This window comes from Cavia porcellus, unplaced genomic scaffold (assembly GCF_034190915.1).
Source record: "Cavia porcellus strain 051 isolate PalLab524CR breed Dunkin Hartley unplaced genomic scaffold, mCavPor4.1 scaffold_7, whole genome shotgun sequence".
NCBI lineage: Eukaryota > Metazoa > Chordata > Mammalia > Rodentia > Caviidae > Cavia > Cavia porcellus.
In genome coordinates, this window is record NW_026947490.1 from 43950449 (window position 1) to 43976502 (window position 26054).

Here is a 26054-nt window from a genome sequence, read left to right on the forward strand (position 1 = left end):
AAAATCTTCCATATTTTAACTTTCAGTGCATTAGTAAATGGTCTTGAAAAATAAAATCACAGGAAAGTGCAATCTGGAGGATGTTCAAAAATGAAATACAGGCAATAAACATATACAATTAATCTCTGGACATTTAGGAAGAGTTTGCCATTAGCATTAACTCTGGCATTCATGATACTGTGCCCTCCCTCAAAATCAAGATATTGATAGTCTCTCCTATTGCTTTATTTTTTAAATCTTATTTATTAGTACTATACGTGTTTGCAGTACATGAGTTTACATTCATTTTAGAGAGCAGGAAGCTGGGGATTTAGCTCAGCAGCCTATGCACCTGCCTTGCAAGCAGGCAGTCATGAGTTCAATCCCCGGTTCTGACTAAAAAAAAAAAATAAAGAATCATTTTAGAGAAAAGGTACAAGCATATAAAAAAACCTTGATTCTTTTTTAATCTCCTTCTCCCATTTCCCTCCCTCTATCTCGACAACTGTTTTTCTGCATTCATTTTTATTGTAATCATTAATGTTTTTAGATGTGTTCTATTGCTTTCGTTAGCACACCCGTTCTTGACAACTGAAACCTGTATGTAATTCAGATTATGGATTAAAAGAGAATGAGCTCTCTTAATTTTCAACAATAGTTGAATCTTTGAGTATTTCAAACCAGACAATACACAGAAAGCACTGTTAGGTGCCATGGAAAGGTGCTACCCACAATAACACTGAAGTCCAGGAAGCAAGTCCAAAGAGAAGATTTAGAAAAGAGAGGAAGAATTAGTGGTTGCAATAAGGGAGAAGGGAGAAGAGCCAAGTTGGAAGCCAGGATAACGGACCCAGGGAAGGTGATGAAAATCAGGTAAGTGTGCCCACATCTTTGCTTATTGGCTTGGGGAAGCCCAATCAGGGATATATATAGAAAGTTCAAAATTTCAAGGCCAACACAGAAAATTCTTCTCCCTCTGAGCAGGGAACCCTCTACGGCAGATTGTACCGTGGTTTTGCATAAAATGAACTGTTTCACATCCTTTTCCTGTGCTTGTGTGTGTCCTGCTCCAGTGCCTTCATGATTTCTTCAGATAAAAATATGCCATTCCTCTTTCTTCGTGTGTTGAAAGTCTCTTTAAAAACTCAGCTTATTTTTTGAAACTCAGCTTATTGATGTATAATTAACATACATTAAAGTGAATCCATTATAAGCATACTTTCATGTAAATAGAAACATGATCACAATCTAGAGCATTTCTGTGATCTCAGTGTGGTGTTTTGGTACCTCTTCCCAGTCATTCAAAGCCGCCCAGAACTATGTAACTGCTGGTCTGCTTTATCACTATGGATTAGATCTGTCTTTTCCAGGGTTTCCTATAAATGGAATTACACAGTACTTACTCTTTTGTCTCTAAGGTATTTTCCTCAGCATAATATTTTTGAGACTCATTCACATAAATAATGAGGAAACACTCACATACAGTTTTGGGGTAAATATCTGAGTGGAATTTTTAGTGAGGGTATATTTAACTTTTTAAGAAACTGCCAAATTGTTTCCACAAGAGTTTTTGCTACTTTATATTCTCACCAGCAGACTGAATTCCAGTCCACTTCAACTTAGGCTGAGCCATTCTGAAACATGGGTAGAGATGTCATGAGTTTAATGAAGCTGAATATTTTCATGCAGTTTTGGATCCACATATAAAATATTTCATGTTCTTTAAGATCTCTCAGCAATATTTTGCAGTTTTCAGTATACAGATGCTTTACATCTTTTGTTAACTGTATCACTAGGTCTTTCAAATTTAATTCTAAATGATAATACTTTGTGAATTTCAGTGTCTAATCGTTGCTGATATATAAATAATTTATATTTTATATTGATTTTTTTTAATCCTGCAATCTGGCTCTCTTGCTTCTTGGGAAATTCCATTAAGATTGTTATAAATGGATGTGTTATCTGTTAATAAAGACAGATTTTAATTGTTCTTTTCTATTTGTTTGTTTTTATTTTTTTTAATCTTGCTGCACTAGCTAAGACTTCTTTCTGTACAATGTTGAACTGAAGAGATAAGAATAAAAATCTTTGTCTTGTGCCAGTCATAGCCAGAATTAATTCATCTTTCACCACTAAGTATGACATTTGCTCTAAACTGCTTAAATACATCAAATAGCAAATTAAGAAAGTTCACTTATCATGAATGAATTTTAAATTTTGTCAAATATTTTTGAAGCATCTGTTGAGAAGATCACATTGATCACCTATTTTATTTTGGTAGTAGTGTGAATTTGATTTTTGGTTGATTGATTCATTTCAGTGGTGTAGTTCAAACCCCGGTTCTGTGGTATATTCAAGGTAATAATTCCTCTGAGATACATCACTAGGCCCATTATAATTGAGTGAATTATATTGATATTTGAATATCACCCAAACCTTGCATTCTGTAATTAGAACATGATGCATTATGTTATCTATATATTCTAGATTTGTTTATTTTCTGTTACTATTAACACAGTACCACAGACTGTGCAAAATTTTGACCCACATTCCTGAAAGTCTAAGGTCAAGGAAGTGCACCTGGGGATAACTTGCTTGTTGGTGGACTCCCAAGGCACTACACAAGGGATCACATGGCAAGAAACAGGGAGAGTGTGTGTGTATGTATTGGTCTCTCTCCCCCCTTACAAAGTCACCAGTAGTCAATCAGAAGGATTCTGCTACAATGATTTTATCTAATCTCGGTCACTTTCTAAGGGCCTCTACAGTCAAATTTCCTGCAGTTTAATACCTCACACAGGGTGATCAAATTCAACATTAGTTTTGAAGAGAAGAAACCATATCCAAACCATAGTATAATTATAAGAATATCAAAATATTTCTTTATAGAAAATATTTTTCTGTATTTCTTATAGTATCTTGTCTGGCTTTGGCATTTATATAAGACTTAAAAAATACCTTCGACAGCTAGTATTTGTTATAGTAAGAGTGGACCATGTCAAGAAAATAGGCAGTTAAACAGGAATGTGTCAAAACAACACTAATAACTCAATGTCCCCAAATAACTCAACTTAATGAAAAGATAGAGAACCACTAAAGTGGTAAGGGATACTCCAGAGGCAAGCATTAGCCAAGCATGGTACTTTACAATGGGGCTGTCCAACTAGAAAAGAAGTGGACAATGCATGCTCCTCCTGAAGTTTCTATCAAAAATGAAATAAATTATAAAGAAGAAACCATAATGTTCAAAATTTTTGTAAACTCTGATTCTAGAGGTGAGTATTAGAGTGCTCCACAGAGGAGCACAGCAATGTGAGAGGAGTTTGTAACTTGAGCATTCCAGTCAGGACAAGGATTCTCACCAGACTCACCAGATGATGCAGTTGGAACCTTTTGGGGCAAGCAATAGCCTGTGCTCCATGATGCAGTGATAAAAACACAGAAGAGATCAGGGCTCAGGTGCGGGAAGCAAGAGAATAGAGTACCTCTGGCTCTTATCCAACAAGCTGAGGCTGCTGTAGCGAAAGCTATGATGGAGAATTTCTCTGCCAACCTGGCTGAGCCATGGTGTCCAAATATGTGAGGAAACATTATCCTGGTTATTTCTGTGAGTGGGGGGTCTTAGACCATATTAACATGTAGTTGGTGGCTGATAAATAAAGTAGATTGACCTCCATGATGTGGATAGGCTTTATCCAATTAGTTGAAAGGCTGACTACAATAAGAGATTGATGTCTCTCAAGTGACAGTGAATTCTGCTTCGGACTTCCTTTGGACTTGAACTGCACTATCAGCTCATCCATAATTTCCAGCTCCCAATCCATCATGCAGATTTTTTATATAGCTTCCATAATCAAAAGCCAATTCCTTGAAATAAACCTCTTTATAAAAAAGGAACAGCTGTTCTTCAGTATCTATGGAAGAATGGTTTCAGGGTCCTGTGGAAACCAAAATCCACAGGTGCTCAAACCCCTTATATAATATACAGCATAGTATTTGCATAAAGCCTTTGTGTATCGTCCCTTATACTTTAAATTATCATTAGATTACTTTTAATGCTCAATGCTATGTAAATAGCAGTTGTATTGTTTAGGGAACATTGCAAGACACAAAAGTCTTGCCATGCTTTTATTTTTAAAAAATTTCTAACTGTGTTTTCTCTTTTCTGAGCATTTTTAGATTGGAAGTTGTTTTAATACGTGGATACAGAATCCAGGGTGTACTCTACATATTCGTTCTATTGGTTCTAGTTTTCCTAACCCCTAATGTAGAAGTTAATGAATACTTGAGGGAGAAATCTTTGTTCTCATATTTCATAGAAGAAAAAAATGTGGCCCATGGAGAAAAAAAAATGTTTATGATGTTGTAAAAGATTGGATGACTGCTTTTGGCCATTAGGTCCTCCTCCTACAAGAAATTTATACGTATTTTCTCATTGTCAGACAGCTCTCTCAAGTATCCTTTGGCAGGAATGTGTGTCCCTGACTCACTGGCTTTCCAATTGGCTCTGTGTTATATCCTGGCCAAACAGATATAAATGTCCAAGGGATTTGACACATCCAACTGGACACTTAATTGCAGTTGCATCAGTTAGCTTGGCTGCTGCCTTCAATCAGGATCCCAGAATCAGTAAATAGTTGGGAGAAATTTGAATTGAACCCACAGCCTAGACCCAAGCTCAGTTTAGGCTAGATGAGCCCAGGAAAACTTTAGCTGTGACCTTCAAGGAACCAGGAGAGAGGTAAAAAGTACATTGTAAATCATGAGCCCTTGGCCTGGTTTCTTTCCTCACAAAAACTACAACAATCACACAGTGGATTCACAGCTGGGCATTAACATGTATTATTGCTTTGATTTCATTTTCAAAATAGTTTTGTCCATTTATTTTTGGATCTCTGCTATGTCCATTCTCTATTCACATAGAGAATAGTCCTCACCACTCCTTGGTGAGACACAGAAGACAAACACTAGCAAGGTCAGAATAACTGAAAGGAAAATATCAGAGATAATCCCTGATTATCTGATGAGTGAGGTGGAAAGCCTCTTTCGAGAAATATTTAAAAATTTATGAGTCAGTGAATTTTTAAGAGATTTGATCCCTGTTTTCTTTACCCAACCAACCAAACTGAAACGCTGACCTCATCCAGAGAGTTACAGAGACATCAAGAAATAATACTTAATCCATCAAGTTGTCACATAAAATTAAGCATAAGTCTTTCATCAACCTGGCAACCCATCTTCTTAAGCCATACTTAATTTCCATTTGAAGACAATAACAAGGTCCTTATTCTACTAACATGATAAAAACTACCCTACAAATAACTGGAAACTTTTTCTGGTAATCCAGAAGTGCATGAAAAGCTACTGACTGATATTTTCTCTTTTATATCTCATTAACTTAAATATTAGAGTATAAAATTAACAATACTTAAATATTGACTTCAGTGAATATAGTTTATGTTACAGGATAAAGAAATAAGACAGGGAGGAAAACTGTATATATGTCAAATATTTTCATTTCATATACATATGATAGAGGTATATGTATATTTGAATGAAAATATGTATATTATATATATATATATGTGTGTATGAGAATAAAACATCTTTCTTTATTGATCACCTCTCCGTGACAATATATAAATATATCCATGGCAAAATAAGGAAGAATGCTCATAGCACTTGGTCAATGTTTTGATATCTGGTTACATGGTCATAGCTGATATTCATAACTACTTTCTTTTATTATCCATCTTGTATTCTCTTTGTTTTAGCAAGCTTTTCAGTTAGTTGTGTTTTTTTATCTGGTAGGATAACTCAAACTTTCATTCTTAAAGGTTCTAGCCTCTGAGTGATCCCACCTAGAGTGAATGGTTGTACCTTCCTATTGACCTTATTATGTGTCTACATATATTTTATCCTTATGAAGTTGCTCACATAATTATGGAGGTTGGAAAGGTCCAGAACCTGCTGTCTGCAAGCTGGAGACCCCGAAGAGCCAGTGGCATATTCATTTTGAAATAGTTTGTATACACAACGTATGAGAAAATTCCCAGCGGAAAGGTAACCCAGTCACCCATAGCAGTAACCAGCTCATTAATTCTTACTTCATTGGATTTTCTCCCTTTCCAACTCACTTTTTGACTCCTTCACAAGTGTTTCCTGGTTTTAGCACTCAGTAAACAATTTGCACCTGAGTCCTTGTTCCAGGGAAATCCAAGCTAAATGTGGCACAGTCGGGTCCAGTCCTTGGATCTCCTCTCTTATTCAACCTCAATCATTTTCTTGTGACAGAACCAATAGTCTCATGGCTTTGGATATTACACATATGCAGTGATTTTCAGACTATATCTCCAGAGCCAGAAATCTCCACTAAACTTTTAATGAACATGTCTATGTAGAAATTTAATATGTATCAGATTCAGTAAGCTCAACAGAGCGTCTGACAGTTTCCCTCCCCAAAACCTACTCCTCTGAAAGATTTACCAGAAGTCAGTAAACTTTGTGTGCTTGAGAAGAGACAGCCTGTGTGAGCACAAGGGTTGCTAGAGGAGAGAGTACAGGCATACTTCTGTGATACTGAGGGATCACTTTCAGATAACAGCAATAAAGCACAAATCACAAGATTACAGGCAACTGAGTTAGATAGAAATATTATAGGCAGTCAGACAGGGCTAGGTCCTCAAAGAAGCCAGTGCAGAAGATGAGGTACCTTGCAACTATGACAGAGACAGACACAGTGTGCGCCGACCTCAAGACAAAAGATTAAACAAATACAGCTACATCCTAAGAGCTGGTATTCTAAATAGGTCTCTATCACCCTGAGAAAGCCAGGAGCCACCATCCTAAATCCCTATGGGAAGAGTCACTGCTCTTTAAGCATGCCCTCTCGCTGCATGACTCACTTCCCCATTTGTGCCCAATTTAATCAATTTTACCTGAGCAATTAATCTTATTTGTTGACCACAGTTCTGTCCCACCTTATGACTTCCTTGCAAGTTCCCGTTTTGGACCCATATTATCTCATGGTTTTGCTCTACAAAAATCCCTAAAAAGACAGAGTCTTTGGCAACCCACTTGGGACGCCTTCTGTCCCTCAGATATAAGCTTTTTTTCTCTCAATAAATATATTTTGCTCTTAAGCTTTGTTGTTCCTAAAATTCATTCTTTGATTTTAGAGACCACAAATTCTTGTACTGAACGAGTAGTAGGTTGGGAGTTTCATCCCCCTATATGAACAATAAAGAGAGTCATATGAATTGTCTTGGTTTCCCAGTGCATGTAAAAGTTATGTTTACACTACACTGTGACCTATTAAGTATGCAATGCCATTATATCTAAAAAACAATGTACATGCCTTAGTAAAAAGACTTCATTGCTTAAAAAATTACTAGTATTCATATGAGCTGCTACAACAGCTAAGATATGAAGTCAGCCTAGGTATCCATTCACAAATCAGTGAATAAAAAAAATGTGGTGCATATACAGACACTGAAATTTTATTTAGCCATAAATCCTAAATGTAAGCAGAGATTAGGTCAACTGAAACAAGTCAAGCATAGAAAAGTATCACATTCTCTCTCACACATATGGAAACTGAATAAAAATACATCTAAATATACAATAATGATAACTAGAGCTAGGGAAGAATGGAAGAGGGCAGGGTAAATAAAGAAAGGTTGGATTTGGTCCATGCCTACCATATGCATGTGTTGAAATGTCACACTGAGCCCCACTAATAAGCACAATTAATACATGGTAATAAAAAATATAAGGTGATTTTGTAAAAAGGAAAACAAGAATGGCAGAATTAATGGAACAGGAAATGAAAAGAAATTCCCTACCCAGAGAAGAGTTGTACTATACATATGGTTGTACTTGCTGGCAGGTTTTCTTGTAGCTAATCCTGTCCAAAATCTCCTCACTGATGAGCTGACATACTTGTTTCCCAGTGAGAAAAAAGAGCATCTCATACAGGCAACTGTTGAAATTGCAAGATCCAATTTATTAGCGTAAAGCTAACCCTAGTATTAGCATCAGCTTAATTTCAGAATCTAAAGTTGTTGAGATTTACAAGTAAATTTCAATTCTCTCTTAAGTCTCATTCTATCTTGCCTAAAATTTATAGGCTCCAAAGTCTCTGTTGATAAAATGAAAATAATACTTTCTGAGTACCATGAGATACAACTGTAGTCCTCCCAGTCACTTTCTACCTCTCTCCTGACCTTTTCTCATTAACAAATACACTTTTCTTTGGATAAAGTAAAATGCATTTGTGAGATTACTTTTGTTAAATGCCAACCATGTTGTCTGGTGGCACAGAAGTGGACAAGAAAGATAGTTTACTAGAATACTCAGAGGAAAAACATTTTTTACTATGTGTCCCAGAAAATCCTGGAGCTAGAGAACATTGCTCTGAGGCTGAAGGAGTAGTCTACCTTCCCCAAGAAATAGCAAAACAATGAGGTGGTATTATTTGCTGTGATCAGCTAAAGATTGACAACAAGGGTTCATAAAGATTCCATTTTCTCAGATTCCAAAAACTCATCTACTCATATGTCCTTTAAAATGTTCTTTTTGAGGTTTCTTTCCTTTGATGTGGTTTACAGACACTGGTATTTCCTTAACAGTGGATTATATATCTGGTCCAAGAGGCAGGCCTGCGGATAGCAGGCAGGTGGGAAGAGACAATAGAGGCCACAAACAGTGCAAAGCAGTCAGGGTAAGCAAGGACAAAGGAAGGCTCATTTTCTTCAAAAAGAGAATTCAACAGCTGCTATGTCCTGGCAACAATGAACAGGTTCTTGTCCCTAGATCAAGATCTAAGCGCAGAGTTAAAATTCCTGAGTGGCAGAGGAAGTGGTGGCAGAAGTGGGGGTCCAATTTGATGCTAGAATAATTAGGGTTCAGATGAACATCCAGGGGACATACAAGGCCCCCAGAGGCCAGGTAAAACATCAAGATGGCCAGGATATTATTCTGTAAAAAGAAAAGAAAAATGATTTAAGGATTAGGGTCGATTTGCAAGGAATTATTCCATTCAAGCTAACTTGAAGAAGGGAGCAGATTGCTGTCCAGAATAGGAAATAGCTTAGGAGACATACATATCCTACATGGATGTGAGCCAGGTGAAAATCCTGTCTCACATGCCAGCAACTTATTCAACCAGTTCCTGTGTAAGTCACAAACACTACAGCCGTTCCTCTGTATCCACAGAAAATTGGTGCCCAGGACTTCTGAGGACACCAAAAAATGCACAGATGTCCAAGTCCCCTACATAAAGGGACACTGTATTTATTTATAGCACCTACAACCTCCTGTGCACCTCAGTTCTAGGTAAATGCTATGCAAATACTGTTACATTATATTTCTAAGAGAAAAAAGATAAAAGTCTATATATATTTAATACAAGTGTGATTTTTTTTCAAACATTTATTTTCATTGAGTGAGTGGCTGAATCCACAGATGCAGAACTCACAGACTACCCTCAAACTTTCACAGAAATTGTGAAGGTGAGTGAGACAAATGTCTTCCTATTTTACAGATGAAAATGTTGAGGTTCAAAGTAATCATGTAATGATGTAGGATTATATGGCTACAAAGAAGCAACAGCAGGATTTAAAACCTGGTCTTTTATCCCTCAATTTATGCTTTCCTCAACATTAACTGCTCCCACATTTTTGGTTAAATACCTGGTTTTATACCAGTTATTTATCAGTTAGTTGCTTACCAGTTGGTTGTTCAATCAAAGAGCCTGGCAAAAAACTGCACTGGCCTTAATTCTGCAGCTGGGCTTCAGACCAGCAGCTTCCCTGAGCCAGCCATCCAGGAGCCATCCTTGGACTTCCTAGCCCAAGTTGAGAGGGAGCTTCTTCCTCCATTCCCCTGGAGAGGTCTGAGGTTCAGGGTTGATGTCCTGTTCTTTTGATGACTCTCATGGATCTCCCTACCATAGCATCCACACACACTGAGAATAAAATCTGGGGAATGACAAACTAAGGGCTTAAAGATCATCTAAGAAAGCTAAATTTGGATTAAAAATAGAGACTGATCATTACAGTTCTGGTATACGATTTGAAGGCAAGCTTTCTAGTTTTGGAAAGTGGCTTGTTTTCTCTGAATCTTGTTCTCTTCAAATTTAACAAACAGACATTGATCAATAATTATCAAAACTTCTTTTATTCTTACAGTCACTAGTTGTATGTTGTTTATTATCTCCCTATAAATTCCTCCAGAAAAAATAACTCTATTAGAATCCCTCAGACCTGTATCTGGAAGTACACATGAAGCAAGGAATGGTTGTGGGAGACCCTGAGCCTGGTAGAGCTACCCTTATACCCAGAATCCACTCAACCACCTGCTCTTCTGCCATCACCCCCCATGCTAGCTCTTGTGAACTCTATCAGTAGGACTTACCTGAGCAGGTCACACCTACATCTTCCTTGTGGTCACAGTCATGATACCCCCAAACCCTGTGCTTGCACTGGTCGAGGGACTGCTCCTTCCCTGAGCAACGAACATCATCCAGCCAGATGCGGCCAGCCCCAGGAGCATATCTTTTCCTGGAGGGTGAAACAAGGGGCTTTCCACAGCCCAGTTGCTTGCATACCACTTGGTCTTCCAAGTCTCCCCAATTGTCATCACAGACAGTGCCCCATTTGTCCTTATGTAGTACTTCTAGTCGCCCAGAGCACATGCTGTCTCCTCCTACCAGCTTCAGCTCACAGGCATCTGGAGCATGGAGAAGAAAGTTGAAAGTTGGAAAGAGAAAGGGAAAGGGGGAAAAATAAGACCATTTGCAAGGTCCTTCTGCAAAACCCAACAACACATCTGAAACTTTCCACTTGTGTTTCTGTGATTGGTCTTCAGCAGTTTTCAAACTCTAAGGCTCAGTCTGTTTCCTGGATGGATCTTTCTACCTTCTCATCTATTTTACCAATCTTTTTTATCAGTGCATATTTGAAGTATGTAATGATTATATGCATCATAGGGAATTGGTACATATAACACATCTTAATTCTTTTTTTATCTCCTTTTACAAATTATGCCCTAATAGCTTTTAAAAACTAGAGTACTCAACAGAGGGGCTGGGTGATGTACCCTGTCTTTACAAAATTCAATAAAGTGCAGTTAACTTTAATGTAGTACATAATATTGCTTAGATGGCTTCATACAAAGTCAGTTATTATCATTATACCCATTTAAAATATAAGACAGCCGACAATCTACATATTTAAATAAGTTTGGCTGGTTGGTCCATTGGTGCATGAGTAGCTGCATATATTATTTGAATGAGATTCCATTTAAAAATTATTTCCATAAATGAGCCTAGTCTCCAGATAAATAAGCATCATCTTCTGTTACCTTCGCATTCTACCCATGTGTCATCATAATGGCTACAGCTGTTCCTCTTTAAAGGCCCAGAATCACAGTCCTGAATGGTGGCTTCTTGTCCTGAGCATTTGATCTTGCTCATCCAGATGGACACTTGATCCTGGATGGTCTTGTTGCATTGTCTTCGGGCGATCAGGGCCCTCCCGCATCCCAGCTGCCGACACAACACCTTGGCCGCCTGGAGGTTCCATCCTCTTTTGCACGCAGTGCTCCACTGGCCTTCATGCTGCACCTCCACTCGCCCAGCACAGTGTCCAGGGCCATCGACTAGCCGCACACTCTTTGGGACCAGGAAGAAAGGGATCTCTGGGACTGTGGAGGAGCTTTCTAGCTCTGAAGTGGAAGAGCTTCCTGGCACTGTGGAGAAACAAATCCAAGATGTGTGGTTTTTTGCAAGAATATGGTCTTCTCAGAAAAAGGGGTCCCCAAGGTATACATGGCTCAGTTCTTTGTGTTCAGTATCATGTACCTTAGAGAGCCCCTAGAGACTGAGCGCAGCCTGACAGATACTTGTCAAGAGAATGGATGAATGAATCAGTGAAGTGAATGTTTCTCAATGTCAGGCTGAATCATTAGGACTTCTGTAGCATTTGAATTTGTCTAATTATTTTCACATTCATTCCATTGTTCCTCAGTTCTTCATGTGACAGTTCATTCGAGGCAGTATAATCTATACAATAGATACACATGAATCTTTGTATCTATTCATGTAAACATAAAAGATCAAAAATATTCTAATTCAATGTTGACATTAACCAATCCTCAACCTTTCTAAGAAATAAGAATGAGAGCAGAAGGCTAGGGATATAGCTTAGCAGCACAGTGCCTGCCTGGCAAGTGCAAGATCCTGAGTTCGATTCTCAGTAGCAAAAAAATAAAAATAAAAAGTATCAGACTAGCATTAGGACAAAAGTAATTTTTTTCCTCAGAAATTCTGTCGGAGGGAACATTGCAGTCTAATGAAAGGGAAAGAATACACAAAGGGAGAAATTGTTATTAAATTTGTAAAGCAAATATATAGAGAAAGCTAAAAGAATACAGGTCTGCATATGTATGTATCAGTCTATCTACCATCTATCTAACTAACTCCATGAGATTGTGCTGTTTTCTTGTGACCTTCTCTTGCCTACTTGACAAGACTGTAGATTCTATGAGAACTAAAACTACCCAAAAAACACATATTACACCTTGTGAGTTCATTTCTTTTCTAGAGGAAAGTTAGAACTCCACCTCGGACATAGGATATATCATTAAATGGATGTTTAGTTGTGCTATCTGTTTGTTTTCATGTGTTTAAATAAGAGAAATATATTCTTGTATAGATTGAAACTAAAAGAAAAACATCAGTAGGAATAAAAATTCCAAGTGAAAGTATTATTATCTCCAGGGCTCACAATTGAGGAAGTGTGAGATGCGATGAAGAGCCGACTAGCCAGGGTGTGAAAGCCCATGACAGGGAATGAAGAACAGGAGAAGCGGCTATGCAGGCTATGGGCAGCGTAGATGGTCCTTGAGCCCTACCATACTTACTCTCACATGATGCCCCAGCATCCTCTTCATGTCCACAATTAAAAACATCTTTATCTTGCTCGCATTCAGCCAGTGTGTCTTCCATCCCATTGCAATTGACATTTTGGCTGAGGACAGGCTGATTCTTTTCTGCCAAAGGCTCATACATAGTACCACTAGGAGATTTCTTGGCTGTTCCACAGCCCAGCTCCCGGCACACCACAGCCACATCCTCCAGGCCCCAGCCATCATCACACACTGTGCCCCACTGGCCATCCCATTCCACTTCCACTCGCCCTTCACAGTGGTGGGGACCTCCCACCAGTCGTACTCTGGGTGAAGTTCCTGCAAAAAGACAGAGTATCAGCTGGAGACCTGGGAGGAGTTCAGTGCATGATCAGAGATGTACTTACTCAGTCAGTCTTGGATACCCCATGACAACATGACATGACAAGCTAGAGAACTAAAAAGGAAAGGTTGAAGAAGGAGAAAGGAGCTCTAGAACTCCATCTCTGAGCTCTGATTCTACTACATATTTCGTTACACTCTACTGAAGACACTCCACTTCAGGACACCTAGATGTTAGTGCTGGCTTTTTCATATTAAGAGAAAGAGATTGATTGATGCAGTAGAATTTTTAGACTCTGGTGGTCAGAATTAGAAAGGCCAGTACAAACAATCACAGCTACTGACTACCCCATCATAGATGAGGGAAAAGACTTTCATGGAAATGATAGCCCTGCAGTTATACTGTTTGATAACAGAAGCACCAGGACAGAACATAGGTATAAAGATCACATCTAATGATTGACTCTCTGCAGTAGCCAGACTGAAGCATAATTTACATAGTTTCGCCTGAATATAATTACATAATTTAACTGAACAACTTCACTCTCTCCACTGTCATTGACCCAATCCTACCCACTCTTGCTGCTTCGTATGGCAATATCTCTTGTCCAAGTACCTGGCTCAGAAGAAACACAAAAAGCACAAATCAAGGGAACAGTCAGAGCTTTACAGTCTCAGAACCCAAATAATTTCAGTAGAAGATTCTGGGAAGTAACAAAGAAGTATCATAGAGCCTGCAGACACATTTTGGAGAATCAAAGACTTGGTTCTGTTTTTTGATTTGAATTATGAGTACGGAAAAACTAACAAATTCTCTCTCGCCTGCAAAGATAGAAGTGGGGTGCAGATGGCTGTGCAGACTAAGGAAGAGTCCATCAAACAATAAACATTTGTTGAACATGCAGTATGTCTCAGACATTGTGTTGTGAACTCAAAGAACAATCGTGAGCAAACTCATGATTTATGCCCTCAAAATGCTTGAGACAATCTCAGCAAATGTACTGGAGCCTGACAGCAGTGCAGCAGAGAGCTGAATTTGCCACTGTTTTTTACAGTTGAACAGTTAGCTAAGAAAGGCCTGGCACACCAAGGAAAGGCCACAGTTAGGCTAGTGGTCTGTGTTCTCATGAGATGTGAACACGCTGAACCACGTGGAATGACTCAGATGCCAGCATGAATGGAATGTGACTCCTGATTTCCCACTATTCCCTTGTTCAGCTCTGCACAAATTTCCCCAAACTTGAAATCAACCAGGAACAGTGATTGAATGGGAAATCTGGCTGATTTTAAAATGCATTGAGAAGTTTATGTTTGGTTAACTTATTTGCTTCCTTTCTTCATTTTTCGGGGTGAGGGCAATACAAAGAATAGAGACTAGAGATAGAAACTGAAGATTTTACCACAAAAGCTAAGATAAATTGCCATTGTTACACACTGAAATTTAAAGGTTATATATCTGGATAAAATGTAGTTAAAATCACAAAGAAATAATTTTTGGGTCACTGAATCTAAAATCAGAGTTTTAGTTGACACTACTGTGCATTCTAATAAATAGTTAATATTAAGGTCATTTACAGATTATTTTATTTCATTTCAGTTACTAAACTTCTTGCCTTTAATGAAGAAGATGGGAACGGAGTAGACAACTAGGGCAGTTCCCAAGAAGAAAGAAATAAGCAAAAAAAGAAACAAAATTATTGTAAAAGAAATTTAGCCTAAGGGAATAGAAAGCTGAGAAAAATTGTGAAAGGCAAAGGGTGAAGAGAAGGTTGTCCTAAGGGGCAAACATGTCCTTGGCAGTGTCTTTAGCTTACTTTATTATCAAAGGGCTTAAGAAAAGGACCCAAAGGAGCAACCTCCTGCAGAGTAGAGAGGCTATAAAGAAAGTGGTTGCCTGCCTGCATTGAATTAATTGATAGCCCTGCCGGCAAAACAAAAGAAAACAAAACAAAAAAAAAACTAATCTGAGTATGGGGTTAAGATCTTAGAAGCAGCATCTTTAAGGAATCAAATTGTATTCATCAAGAATTTTCCACACCAAGAGCAGCTTGTAGGTAACGCTCTGACATCAAGTGAGACATTGGATGTGTAGGTAGAAGAAACACTAATTCCCAAAGTCTCTCCTTGGGTTTGGACCACCCAAAGTCTTCCTCTTTCTCTCCTTCCTCATTCTATCTGCGCAGCCCCACCCTCTTCTTGGGGGTGAAATTGACACAAAGACAAACAGGCTGAAATCCATTCTGCCCTCTGTTGATCAAACCATAAGCTGCACAGAAGCAGATATATTTCCACTTTACAGGTACCAGTAAGGTTGTCAGGCAGATCTATTTTTAACCAGCAGGACAAAAGGAATTTTATTCTTCAGTTATGCCCTCAGAGGATCTGAAATGTCACCACAAGTTCTCTTGTATGCCCAAAGTGATTGGATCCTGGGGCGCACAGCTGACTTGCATTTAGGAGGCAGAGCCTGGTGGGCTAAGTGGAAATGTGACCTGGAAGAGTATATTCTTCTTCCTGTCTCTCTCTCTCTCTCTCTCTCTCTCTCTCTCTCTCTCTCTCTCTCTCTCTCTTTCTCTCTCTCTCTCTCTCTCTCATTCTGTCTCTATCTTTCTCTCTATCTCTTTATCTTTCTCTCTCTACTTTCTGGCAACCATGAGAAGAGCAACTGTCCTCTGCACAGGCTCGCCCACTGTGCCATGTCTGCCTTGGAGTCAGCTGACTATGCCCTGGAAACATGAGCCAAAACACACCTCACCTCCTTTAAGCTATCAGGTATTTTGTCTCAGTGGTGAGAAAGTAACTAAGACGGGGGTAAAATGCCTTCTGCCCCTAAAACTAATCTGTCATTTGGATGCTGGCTAAATTTCTTGGGTCACAGAGAGAAGGTGGGAAGAGGTCTCTTGGCAAGTAAAATCATGATTAACCTTTTCATGGTTTTTGGAGGTGGAAATTTTTCCCAATAAGACTGATAGTACACAACAGGAAACAGAAAAGGAGGTTATTGGGCCTGTTTTGAACCACAGTCTTTCTCCATGGCCCAGGAAGCTTCAAAATTGCCCCTCTCTTAATCCTGGAGCCATGATAGCCTTTCTCTTGGCATCCCTCCTCCCACTCCACCAACCCCAAATCTTACCGGAGATGCCAGGTCCAGGGCAAATGGCTAGGGAAGAGAAAAGGAAGTGAGTGAAGTCATAGAATAATTCTCGAAGGCTTTATTCAAAGAATTCAACTCTCTAGAATCCCACCTTCTTCATTAAAGGCAAGAAATTTAGTAACTGAAATGAAATAAAATAACCTGTAAATGACCTTAATATTACCTATTTATTAGAATGCACAGTAATGTCAACTAAAACCCTGATTTTAGATTCAATGACCCAAAAATTATTTCTGAGTGATTTGAATTATATTTTATCTAGATATATAACCTTTAAATTTCAGTGTGTAACAATGGAAATTTATCTTAGTTTTTGTGCTAACTTTTTTGAGAATGCTTGAGTGGTACCTACAGAACCTGCTGTAACCTTCTTCTCCCAAAACACATGCTCCAGGAACCTCGGAGAACAATTCTGCTGCAGCTAACTGACCTGGCCCCTTCCCTTTACATGTGCTGTGTCTCAATCCAGGTGTAGGTAGATTTGGTTTTCTAGTCAACGAGACTGATTGGTTGTAATTGCCTGAATTAGAAGGGTGATGAGTCAGCTTCTTAACTCAATAGAAAAGTGCACTGGAGGCTGCTGGTAAGATGCCCCTGTGAGCACCTAAGGAAACCATCAAGACAGTGCAGAGACTAGATAACAAGTTTGTGTTTATTGGCATTGCATTTAGATCAGGGTCTGTGAAGTCTTACTACAGAAAGCCAGAAAGTAAATATTTTAAGCATTATGGGCTTCATATTCAGGTCTGCCCTCATAATATGAGCAGTCATGTATTTGTGGACCGAGAGACATGGCCACATTACAATAAACCATCATGCACATAAATTTTATTTTATTTTATTTTCATGTGTCATTAAATATTATTTTCCTTTTCATTTTCTCTCCACAATTAAAAAATGTAAAAGCCATTCTCAGCTTATAGAATATGGTTTGCTGACACCTGACTTAGAGGATCAGCTCAGGACTATATTTAGTTCCAGATTCTCAGATTTAAGCACTAAGCACATCCCTGAAATATTGAGTTTTTTATTTTGTTTGTTCATTTGTTTCTGTGGGATCTCTGTCAGGTTGGGCTCTTCTGTCCACTAGACTCTCTTTTAATGCTAGAGAGTCCTGAGCTCTGTGACCTCCTGTAGACCTAGAGGCTCCGGCACTTTGAACTATATAACTCACCCAATATCTCTATCTTACAAGATTTTTCTGAAACAGCAAGTGTCTTTAGACCTCCACCCCAGAACTTGTCAGGCAGATCCAAATATTTTAACCGTTAATCCTGGAGTATTTCCATCTATTGGTTGGTAGATAACTTTTCATTAACCCCGTGGCCTTAATCTTCAGTGTGTGGCCACCCTCAGACTGAGCATGACCTTGTCAGTAACTCTAAAACTTAAGGTTATTTCACCCACACTTGAAAAACTGCATAGCCTTCCACAGAAAAGCTGTGTACACGAGACACAAAGTGAATGTGCCAAGACTACTATGCAGGTGCAAAAGAGGGACGGCAAGTCAGGACTTGAAGCTGCTCACGGGGTGGACAAGTGCAGGGGCACAGACCAGAAAGACTTCACAAGCAGCTAAACTTCGAAGGAAGGTGAGAGGCTGAGTTGAACCTCTGTGAGGGGCAGCACTAGTCAGATGCTGTTGGAGATGTGAGAGTGTTTAAGATAGAGCCAGCACCTTACACTGCAGTACGAGTGCTAAACTGAAGACCCATGTGGCTCTGGCAATGTCCTACACCCATGATGTTGAACTGTTCAGCTCCTGCAGTGACAAAAATAGCTCACTGCAGCTTGCCATAGGTGCATCTCCACTGCTCTAGATCGTCAGGGCAATAAAAATGGGTGTGACTGAATAAGAGTTCACAGATTCGTTAGGTGTCCTATATTAATTATCTTATGAAAAGTTTCCAAAGAAACCTCTAAAGAATGTAACATTATTTTCACTTCATAAACTAAAGAACAAGATTTCAGAGAAGTATAAAAACCTACCAATTCAGACAGCTAAGAAATCAAAGATACAGGACTGAAACACAGCACTCTCTGGCTCCAAAATCTCTGTATTATCTAGGATGATTTCTAGCCTAATCTAGGCAAGAAGAAACTGGGGAAAATTACAGAAACATGTGAATCACTTTTCAGAGAAAGAAGGACAAAATGTCCAATGAAAGGTGATACTTTTACAGCTCTGCTTTCCTGCCTTGTTTTACCTGCTACTCCCACCAGCATCCATTTGTCTTCTTTCTGTTAAGTAGAGGGAATTAAATCCAGGCTCTTCAGACTGAGCTACCTCTCCAGCCCTTTTCTAATTTGGTTTTTCTTTATTTGTTTGTTGGAGACAATATCACACTAAGTCACTAAAATGCCCAGCCTGGACTCAAACTCCTGTCTCAGCCTCAGAGTTCTGGGATTACAGGCATCCACCACTACATGTGATGTGTGTGTGTGTGTGTGTGTGTGTGTGTGTGTGTGTGTGTGCTGTAGTTATAGTTATTTCAAAGGGGAATGCAATAAGCTACCATAATTCTGTTGGTACAAATACAGAAAAATAGAAAACAGCTGGAAATCAAACCATAGTATAAATTAGATTGACTAAGAGAGTTTTTAGGGTTTAGAAGAATTTCCAAGAATGGAAATGAGGGAGAAAGCCATCCTTGAAAGATATTTGAAGATGGGTAGGGAAAAGATTTTTCTAAAGTTTCCAGGAAACCCTGAAATCTAAAGCAATGGGAGCAGAGATACTCACCGAGGATCAAGATGAATGGCAGAGCCATGATCCGGACAGCTGAAAGTGAAAAGCTGAAATTTAAAGCCGAGTGTAGGCCAGGAGCAGTAATATTCAGCTGTGGCTTCCAGTGGGCTAAGAGGAGGAAGACGGCCAGACCTGTGTGCAACAGAAACACTATCAGATGCCCAGTAACCAATGGACTCAGGAGACAAAACTTACAGAGTTAGATCTGCTGAATTCAGCATATTTAGAATCTAGAGGAAGAGAAGAAGTGAAAGAAGATGAAAGCAAAACTAAAATTAAAAATAAAAATAAATAGGCTGTTCTGATTTGCTTCTGCTGTGAGCCAAGCTCCATCCATCTCTGCTTCACATCTTCACTACATAAACAAGGGAAACAGCTCACACAGGGAAAGGCAAGCGGCCGTTTCTCGTTAGAAAACTAGATAATGCTTAGCCTCCAAGGGGGTCTGTGGAAGTAGGCCAAGTTGGATTACTTTACTTAAAAAGTGGTGCTTAGAGCCTATAAAAGCCACAGAGGTAGCCCAGAAGGCCCATTCTATAGGCCATACTCCAGGGACAAGGTATTCACCTGTGTCTGTAAGACCACTTTATACCTTCCAACCATATTTCCCAGGGCTTAACAAAGGGTCCAATCATAGGTCTACTCTTTTTTTGTCTTTGTTTTTTGCTGATGTGAGCCCATGATCAGAGCTGAGGGGCAATGGGTCTCTGGGGTGATGGACTCCCTGACTACTGAACTCAAGTGCCTTCAAGTCACAGTACAATGGACAGTGATTGGGCAGCAAGACCCTCAGTTATTCTCAGACTTCTCTGCTGTATTATTAAGTAAAATTGTGTGTGAGTTTCAATTCTAGTTTAGCCAAGCATTCAACTTCATTTGCTATCACAAGCACAGTTCTTTCAAGCAGGGTAATTTTTCTTCTATATGGGAACATCTTAGCTTCTTTGTAATATTCAGTCACTTAGCACAGGACTTGGTCCATTATAAGCATTAGTTTTTAATCCTCTATTTTTCATTTATTTATTATTATGCTAAAAAAAAGTTTTTAGCAGCTGTGAATGGCCAGCAATGTGACTGATGGAGAATCGTGTGGATAAATGAAAGAATTTGATCTACACTCGAAGAGAATGAGCCAGGAAGACTAAAAGTTTGAGCTCTGTTTGGGAAAATTATCCAGCACCTGTCTCAAAATATTTAATTAAAAATCACACATATGCAGAAAGAAAATGATCTAATAATGCTTAGCATATAAAAACTGCTTCACAACAAAAAGACATTTTACAGAAAGGAAAGTACAAGAGACTCCACAGACATTATAGAGGAAATGGCTACTTTTATTTTATTTGGGACTAATCATGGATGACTTCAGAGAGATTATGGCCCCTTGAGCAAGGGTTAGAGGTGAGCAGAGTGGAGAATCAGAATGGAAGAAATCATTGCTATTTATCTGCAGAGACAAAAGCAGCAACCCCCACTTAAGGAACGATAGGTAGTTTGAAATGACTGGTTCACATTCTGCTTGGTGGTCAGGGGTCATGATTTATTGGTTAGTGGAGTGATGGTGAGCATGTTATGAATGAGTTTGTAAATGATAATTACTTACATCCTTCCTCTCTAGATTCTGCAGCATTGCACTGACAGACACAGAATTTAGAAAAGGCTCAAAGGAGCAGTTTTGCTACTGAGCTAGATGAGACTGCAAGTGGAATCTAAGATCTTATGCATTTTCCTCCTGATGTGACAGCTGAGTTTACACTTGGGGACCGAAGGCCTTCATGTGTCCTACAGGCAAACAGCCCACTGGAGAGCACAGACCATATGATTTGAGAATATATTCCTCATCTCAAATGGGAAATTAAGTGGAAGAAAAGGAGAGAGAAAAAAAACACAAAAATAATTTCCACTTCAAAATATTTTATTAAGAGTAAAGAACATGGGAGCTGAAAGAGTAAATAAGATCCAAAATGTACAATAGATATTGTGAAATGGAAAGAAACTGTTCAAAAGGAAGGAGAATCTGTGATAGGAGAAAAGAAGGAAGGAAAAAGAAAAAAAAAATATATATATGAGAGTTAAGACATTATAACTAATTTCTCATAGTTCATTGATAAGAAATGTTTGTGCTAATATTGCTTGGTCAATTGTACATGCCTTTGTCTTGTATTCTGAGCAACTTCTTTAAAGATAACAATATGTAATGTGTTAACCATTGTTACTCCCCTATTATCTTGTTTTGAAATTTTGTTTCATTGTTTTTATTGTTTTCTCTCTTTAAAATAAAAAAAGAATAAAGAACATGAAGGAAAGAAAAGGACTCTTCCAACTAGAGAGGATGTGGCTCCCTGAGTCTCAAGAATAACCAAAAGGTGCTGTGCATTTGAGAGCAGATGCTTTCTGACTGCAGCTGAAGAGGCAATTGGAAGGGAGGCAGACCACTGGTGAGTCATGGAAGCCCACTAGGAGATCACTGCACTTGTCTGCAGAGTCAAAGGAGGACTTGAACAGAAAGTATTAGGCTGTGCCTGGTAGTCACAGTGTGTGTGTGTTGGGAGGGGGGTATTGTGCTTCTAAAATGTAGCAAAGGTCTGAAACAGGCACTGAGGTGAAGGAATTCTCAGTAAGGTCAGGTGAAAATATGAGCTTTATTCCATTAGGTTGGAAATCCACTTTTGTAAGCTGCCTCAACATGCCCAGTTAGTGATCTTGAGATCCTCTCAGAGTACCCTCAGAGAACCAGTATATGAGGCTCAGCTATCATGGGCTTCAAGTAGAGGCACCAACTAAAGTGGTTAGAAAGCTTGGAGAAGACCAGAAGATGGACTGCGAGAAAGGGCAAGAGGAGTAAGTTCTGGGAACAAAGTTTTTAATGAGGAAGGGCTGGGGTAAGGGTTGGTGTTAGAAAGTTTAATGTATGGGAAGTTACTCAGAGAATGGAAGAGAGTGCTCAGCATTTTAGAGGATGCTTAGCCAGAAGACTAGAAGAGAGGAAAGGGGAAGCTTCAGAAACAGAGCAGTTTAGGCAATTCAGAGATTATCAGTGAAAGACTTATCTAGAAGAAGGAGATGAAATAGAAGGCACAGGGTGGAGAAATACAAAGCTATGTGGAAGTACATATTCCTCTGAGGGACATTATTTTTTTTTTTAAATCAAGAATCCAACTCAGGGCCTCAAACTTACTAGGTTAGCACTGCTTTACTCACCTACATCTCAGGCCCTAGGAGGACATTAACATTAGAAACATGTCAGAAGTTAGAAGACAGTCTCTGGATATTATCACAAAAGGCCCTCTACATCCTGCTGGCTTGACATCAAGGTGAAACCACTATGATAATTAATTGACTATGACAGCTACCAGTGGACTCCATAAGAATATTTGAGGATATCTGAGTTCTTGCCCTTCCATTCTTAGTGCTTAGTATTCAATAAATGATTGTTGGCTCACAGAATACATGAATGAGAGATCACTGTCAGACAAACAATATCACTGAGTCTCTAGATTCACAGAAACACCATCTCTTGACTCTACTCTTTCTGACATTGTCTTTTATGGTTGGGCTGGGAATGCCATTCTGAGATGTTTACCAAAATGACCAGACCTCCTCTTGGCTGATTTTCTATGAGTACCCCATCCAGAACACAGGATGATGATGGGTTTGATTGCTCTTTCATGTGTACAGATGTAAATGTCTGTGAATAACAGCATTTATTCCCTCCTGTTTCTTTTTTGTCCTCTCAGGACTCAATCAGGAAAGAGAAGAACCTCAAAATCATGTTACATAAGAATTCAGGGCCTGTGAACACAGTCTTCAAGCATTTAGAATAAATGCGTTCTGGGGGAAAGGAGAAGCCACCACCTACATATGCAAACTACAAGGAAACATTTTTAACTCACTATAAGAAAAAAACAAAGAATGGGTTGTCTCTAACAGCCCTTGTGACCATGAACCATCTGCCCCTGTAGATGTTCAGATCCATGGGCTGTTAATAGACAACCCAACATTTAGGTAATCACCAAATCTCAGGTCTGTTTATTGAAGGAAAGCACTTACAGGAAAGAGGTCCTAAGAGCTTCAGTTCCAACAGTGACTATCAGTGTGGTACCTCTGTGGATGCTGAGGGGTAGACAGAACATCTAGGTTGTGGCCTCACTCACAGGTGCACCAAAGCCATACTGTTCCCTGTTCTCAGGATGAGGACTCAAGAGGCAGGACAGGTGCTGTCAGTGAAAGAATGGAGCCAAAGCGAGGAAACCCTGTCATCCTGACTGATCTGGTTACATCATACTGGCTATGTCAAAAACAGTGCTAACTGTCCATAAGTCCTGAAGGTGCTCTGTCCTGAAGGCTCACCGGTCCTTTCCTGGACTTTCCCAGAACCATCCTTAAACAGAGACATGATACACAAAGGCCAAGAGCCTGGGCTCTGGGGACAGACAGACCAAGTTCCAACTCAGTCACTTATTAACTGCATGGTCTTGACCAAGATACCTTCCTTGTCTATTTCTTGAGTATTTTGTTGACAAGATTTATAATTGTTTTTGCTAGGATGATCAGTTTTTATTTCCGTCTTTTATTACATAAATATTTAACTTAATCTTGCCTAATCCACGTTCATGTTCCTCTTTTCAAGGGGAAATCAAAAGTGACAGCAAAGCAAGTTTACCCGATAACATCTCAGAAGCATCAGGTGGGAGCTGTTCAGTATCTAAGCTGTATTAGCTTTACCCCAGCCCCTCTTCTATGTCCCAAGCAGAGTTAGAGGACAGCCCTAAATGTACATGGAGATTTCATGAAGAATAAATTGTCATATCAAAAGTCCTTTTTCTGATAATGTTGAAATACACGGTTCACTGCAGGGCCATGAGAAAAGAGGAAAAGAACTGGCTGAGAATCTGATCTAGATTTGGGGTTACCGGACATCACTGCACATGCTGTCCTGGAGTGGAGGATGTTACACAAACAGCAAAACCAGAGGTCCCTAAGAAGTCATGCTCGCAGTTTACTCCTGGGTGCTTCCTACCTAGCCTTAGGAATACACATGTGGAATCACAATTTTTTTTGCCGAGGAGACAATGACTTTCCTAATATGTGAGACCAAACAAGTCATCTGTCCTACCCAGCCCTGATTCTTGTACTTCAGGGTCTGTGATCCTCTCCTCTGGGTCTGCACCATCCCTATTGCACGTGGCCTGAGAAGCAGTGTATTTCCTTCGTTCAGCTCTTTACCTCTGTTTTATTAACAAGAGCATGCCACTCATTCCTGAATATTGGCGGGAAATGGAATAAAGAGATGACAATGGTATGAGAGAGGGTTAAAGCACAGAGCAGGAAGAAAAAAAGCAGAATGGGGATATTCTCAGTCTCAAGGCTGGTAATGGAATTTTTAGTCAAGTGTCATTAACTTAATCATAGCTATTTACTGTATTGATTATCTCTTGTGTACCAGGCTCTGTCCCTGGCTTGGGGAAGAAGGAAGATAAAGATAAGAGGTTATTGATCCTTTTCTTTCAATACCCAGGTATCATGTTAAAACAGTATATTTTGAATGGTGTGGTATAAGTCTAAGAAGTTAATAACAGCTTCTATTCATAGTTCCTATTGTATTTTATAATTATTAATGTAATTTTAATATCAATATTTATGCCAATTGATTTTAATTAACAATTAATCATAACATGAACAAGTTTTATATTGTTGGGCATGGTGGTATAATCCCAGCACTTGGGAGGCTGAAGCAGAAAGATTGCCACAAGCTTGAAGACAGCCTGAAGTATATATAGTAAGACCATATCTCAAAATAAAAATTAAGAATTATGAATAACATAAACATATTTGATTTAACATTTTAATTACTATTGGTATATAACACAAAACTTTGTTAGCTGAATAACAATAAGTTGCAAATAGTGGCATAGAATTTACTAATACAAGTTCCATCTACAAATAGAGACACAAGATAAAATCTCTACAGTGATATGGATAAATTTAGGCCAGTTCAGATACAGTTATACACAGAGACAAGTGGCTTAAAATAAGAGAAATTTATTGTCTCCATTCTGGTGATTAGAAGCCCAAAATCAAGGTGTTAACAGACCCATTCTCTCTCTAAAACCTCTATGGGAGGATCCTTTCTTGACTCTTGTAACCTCCAGGAATTTCTTGATTTATAAATGCACCATCTCAACCATTTCTTGTATCTTCTCATGGTGTTCTTCTGTCATCTGCTTCCAAGTACCCCTTTCTCTATGGATGATAGTCTTACAGAACTATGTTCTGCTCTAATGATCTCATTTTAAAACTGCCAAAACACCTCCAAAGAAAATCAGCCACAATGAAGCTCCTTCAAGGAAGATCAGCTGAAATCCTTCCTTCTTTTTCTCCTTTTTATACCATTTCTTCAACAGTCCTCCCTAAGGTGGATCTTTCATACCCAGAACCATGCTGACTCAATTCAACTGGGTGTTCCCATTTAAATTAATAATTAACCAATTAACCACCACACTTAGGATTCTAAGGCTTCAATTAAACAAAGCAAGTAACTACTAAGGAAATCTTGGGGAAAATCTATGTCCTCCCAAAATAGAAACACTTTCATCCTACTAGGGTAAGATGATTTGAATTATAGATACAAAGGAAAGAGCATTTATGCTTTTGTGATGCTGAGAGCAACTGGGCCCATTCTTTTCTCCATTTGTATGGAGAACATTACTAGGGCTCTCTGCTGCCTGCCCTAGAGTGAGTAACAGGCCACACGGACTTCACATATGACCAAGGCCTGTCTGACCTTAGAGGCTCTCTGAAGACAATGGCTAGAGATGCGAAAGTCCACTTGAGGTCTCGGTTTCATTTAGACTGAAACACAGCAATGTAGGAGATATAACCAGGGCAGAATCCAACTTTGACTGTCACATAGAGAATTCT

At 39.1% G+C, this 26054-nt stretch overlaps 1 protein-coding gene across 3 annotated transcripts in view; it reads right to left on the minus strand.

The window, feature by feature from the left end:
- Positions 1 to 7462: 7462 nt before the first annotated feature.
- Cd5l (CD5 molecule like) overlaps positions 7463 to 26054 on the minus strand; it is a 42712-nt gene continuing 24120 nt past the window's right edge. For 2 of the 3 annotated variants that reach the window (XM_023563708.2, XM_063253461.1), the window contains exons 2-7: positions 19128 to 19265; positions 16364 to 16390; positions 12904 to 13227; positions 11344 to 11730; positions 10396 to 10710; positions 7463 to 8958 (exon numbers count right to left, since the gene is read on the minus strand). In XM_023563708.2, the coding sequence (XP_023419476.1) occupies positions 8954 to 8958; positions 10396 to 10710; positions 11344 to 11730; positions 12904 to 13227; positions 16364 to 16390; positions 19128 to 19265 (1196 nt within the window). In that variant the 3' untranslated portion in view covers positions 7463 to 8953. The remainder of the gene's footprint in view (positions 8959 to 10395; positions 10711 to 11343; positions 11731 to 12903; positions 13228 to 16363; positions 16391 to 19127; positions 19266 to 26054) is intronic. The other variant, XM_063253460.1, reaches the window with a different exon arrangement.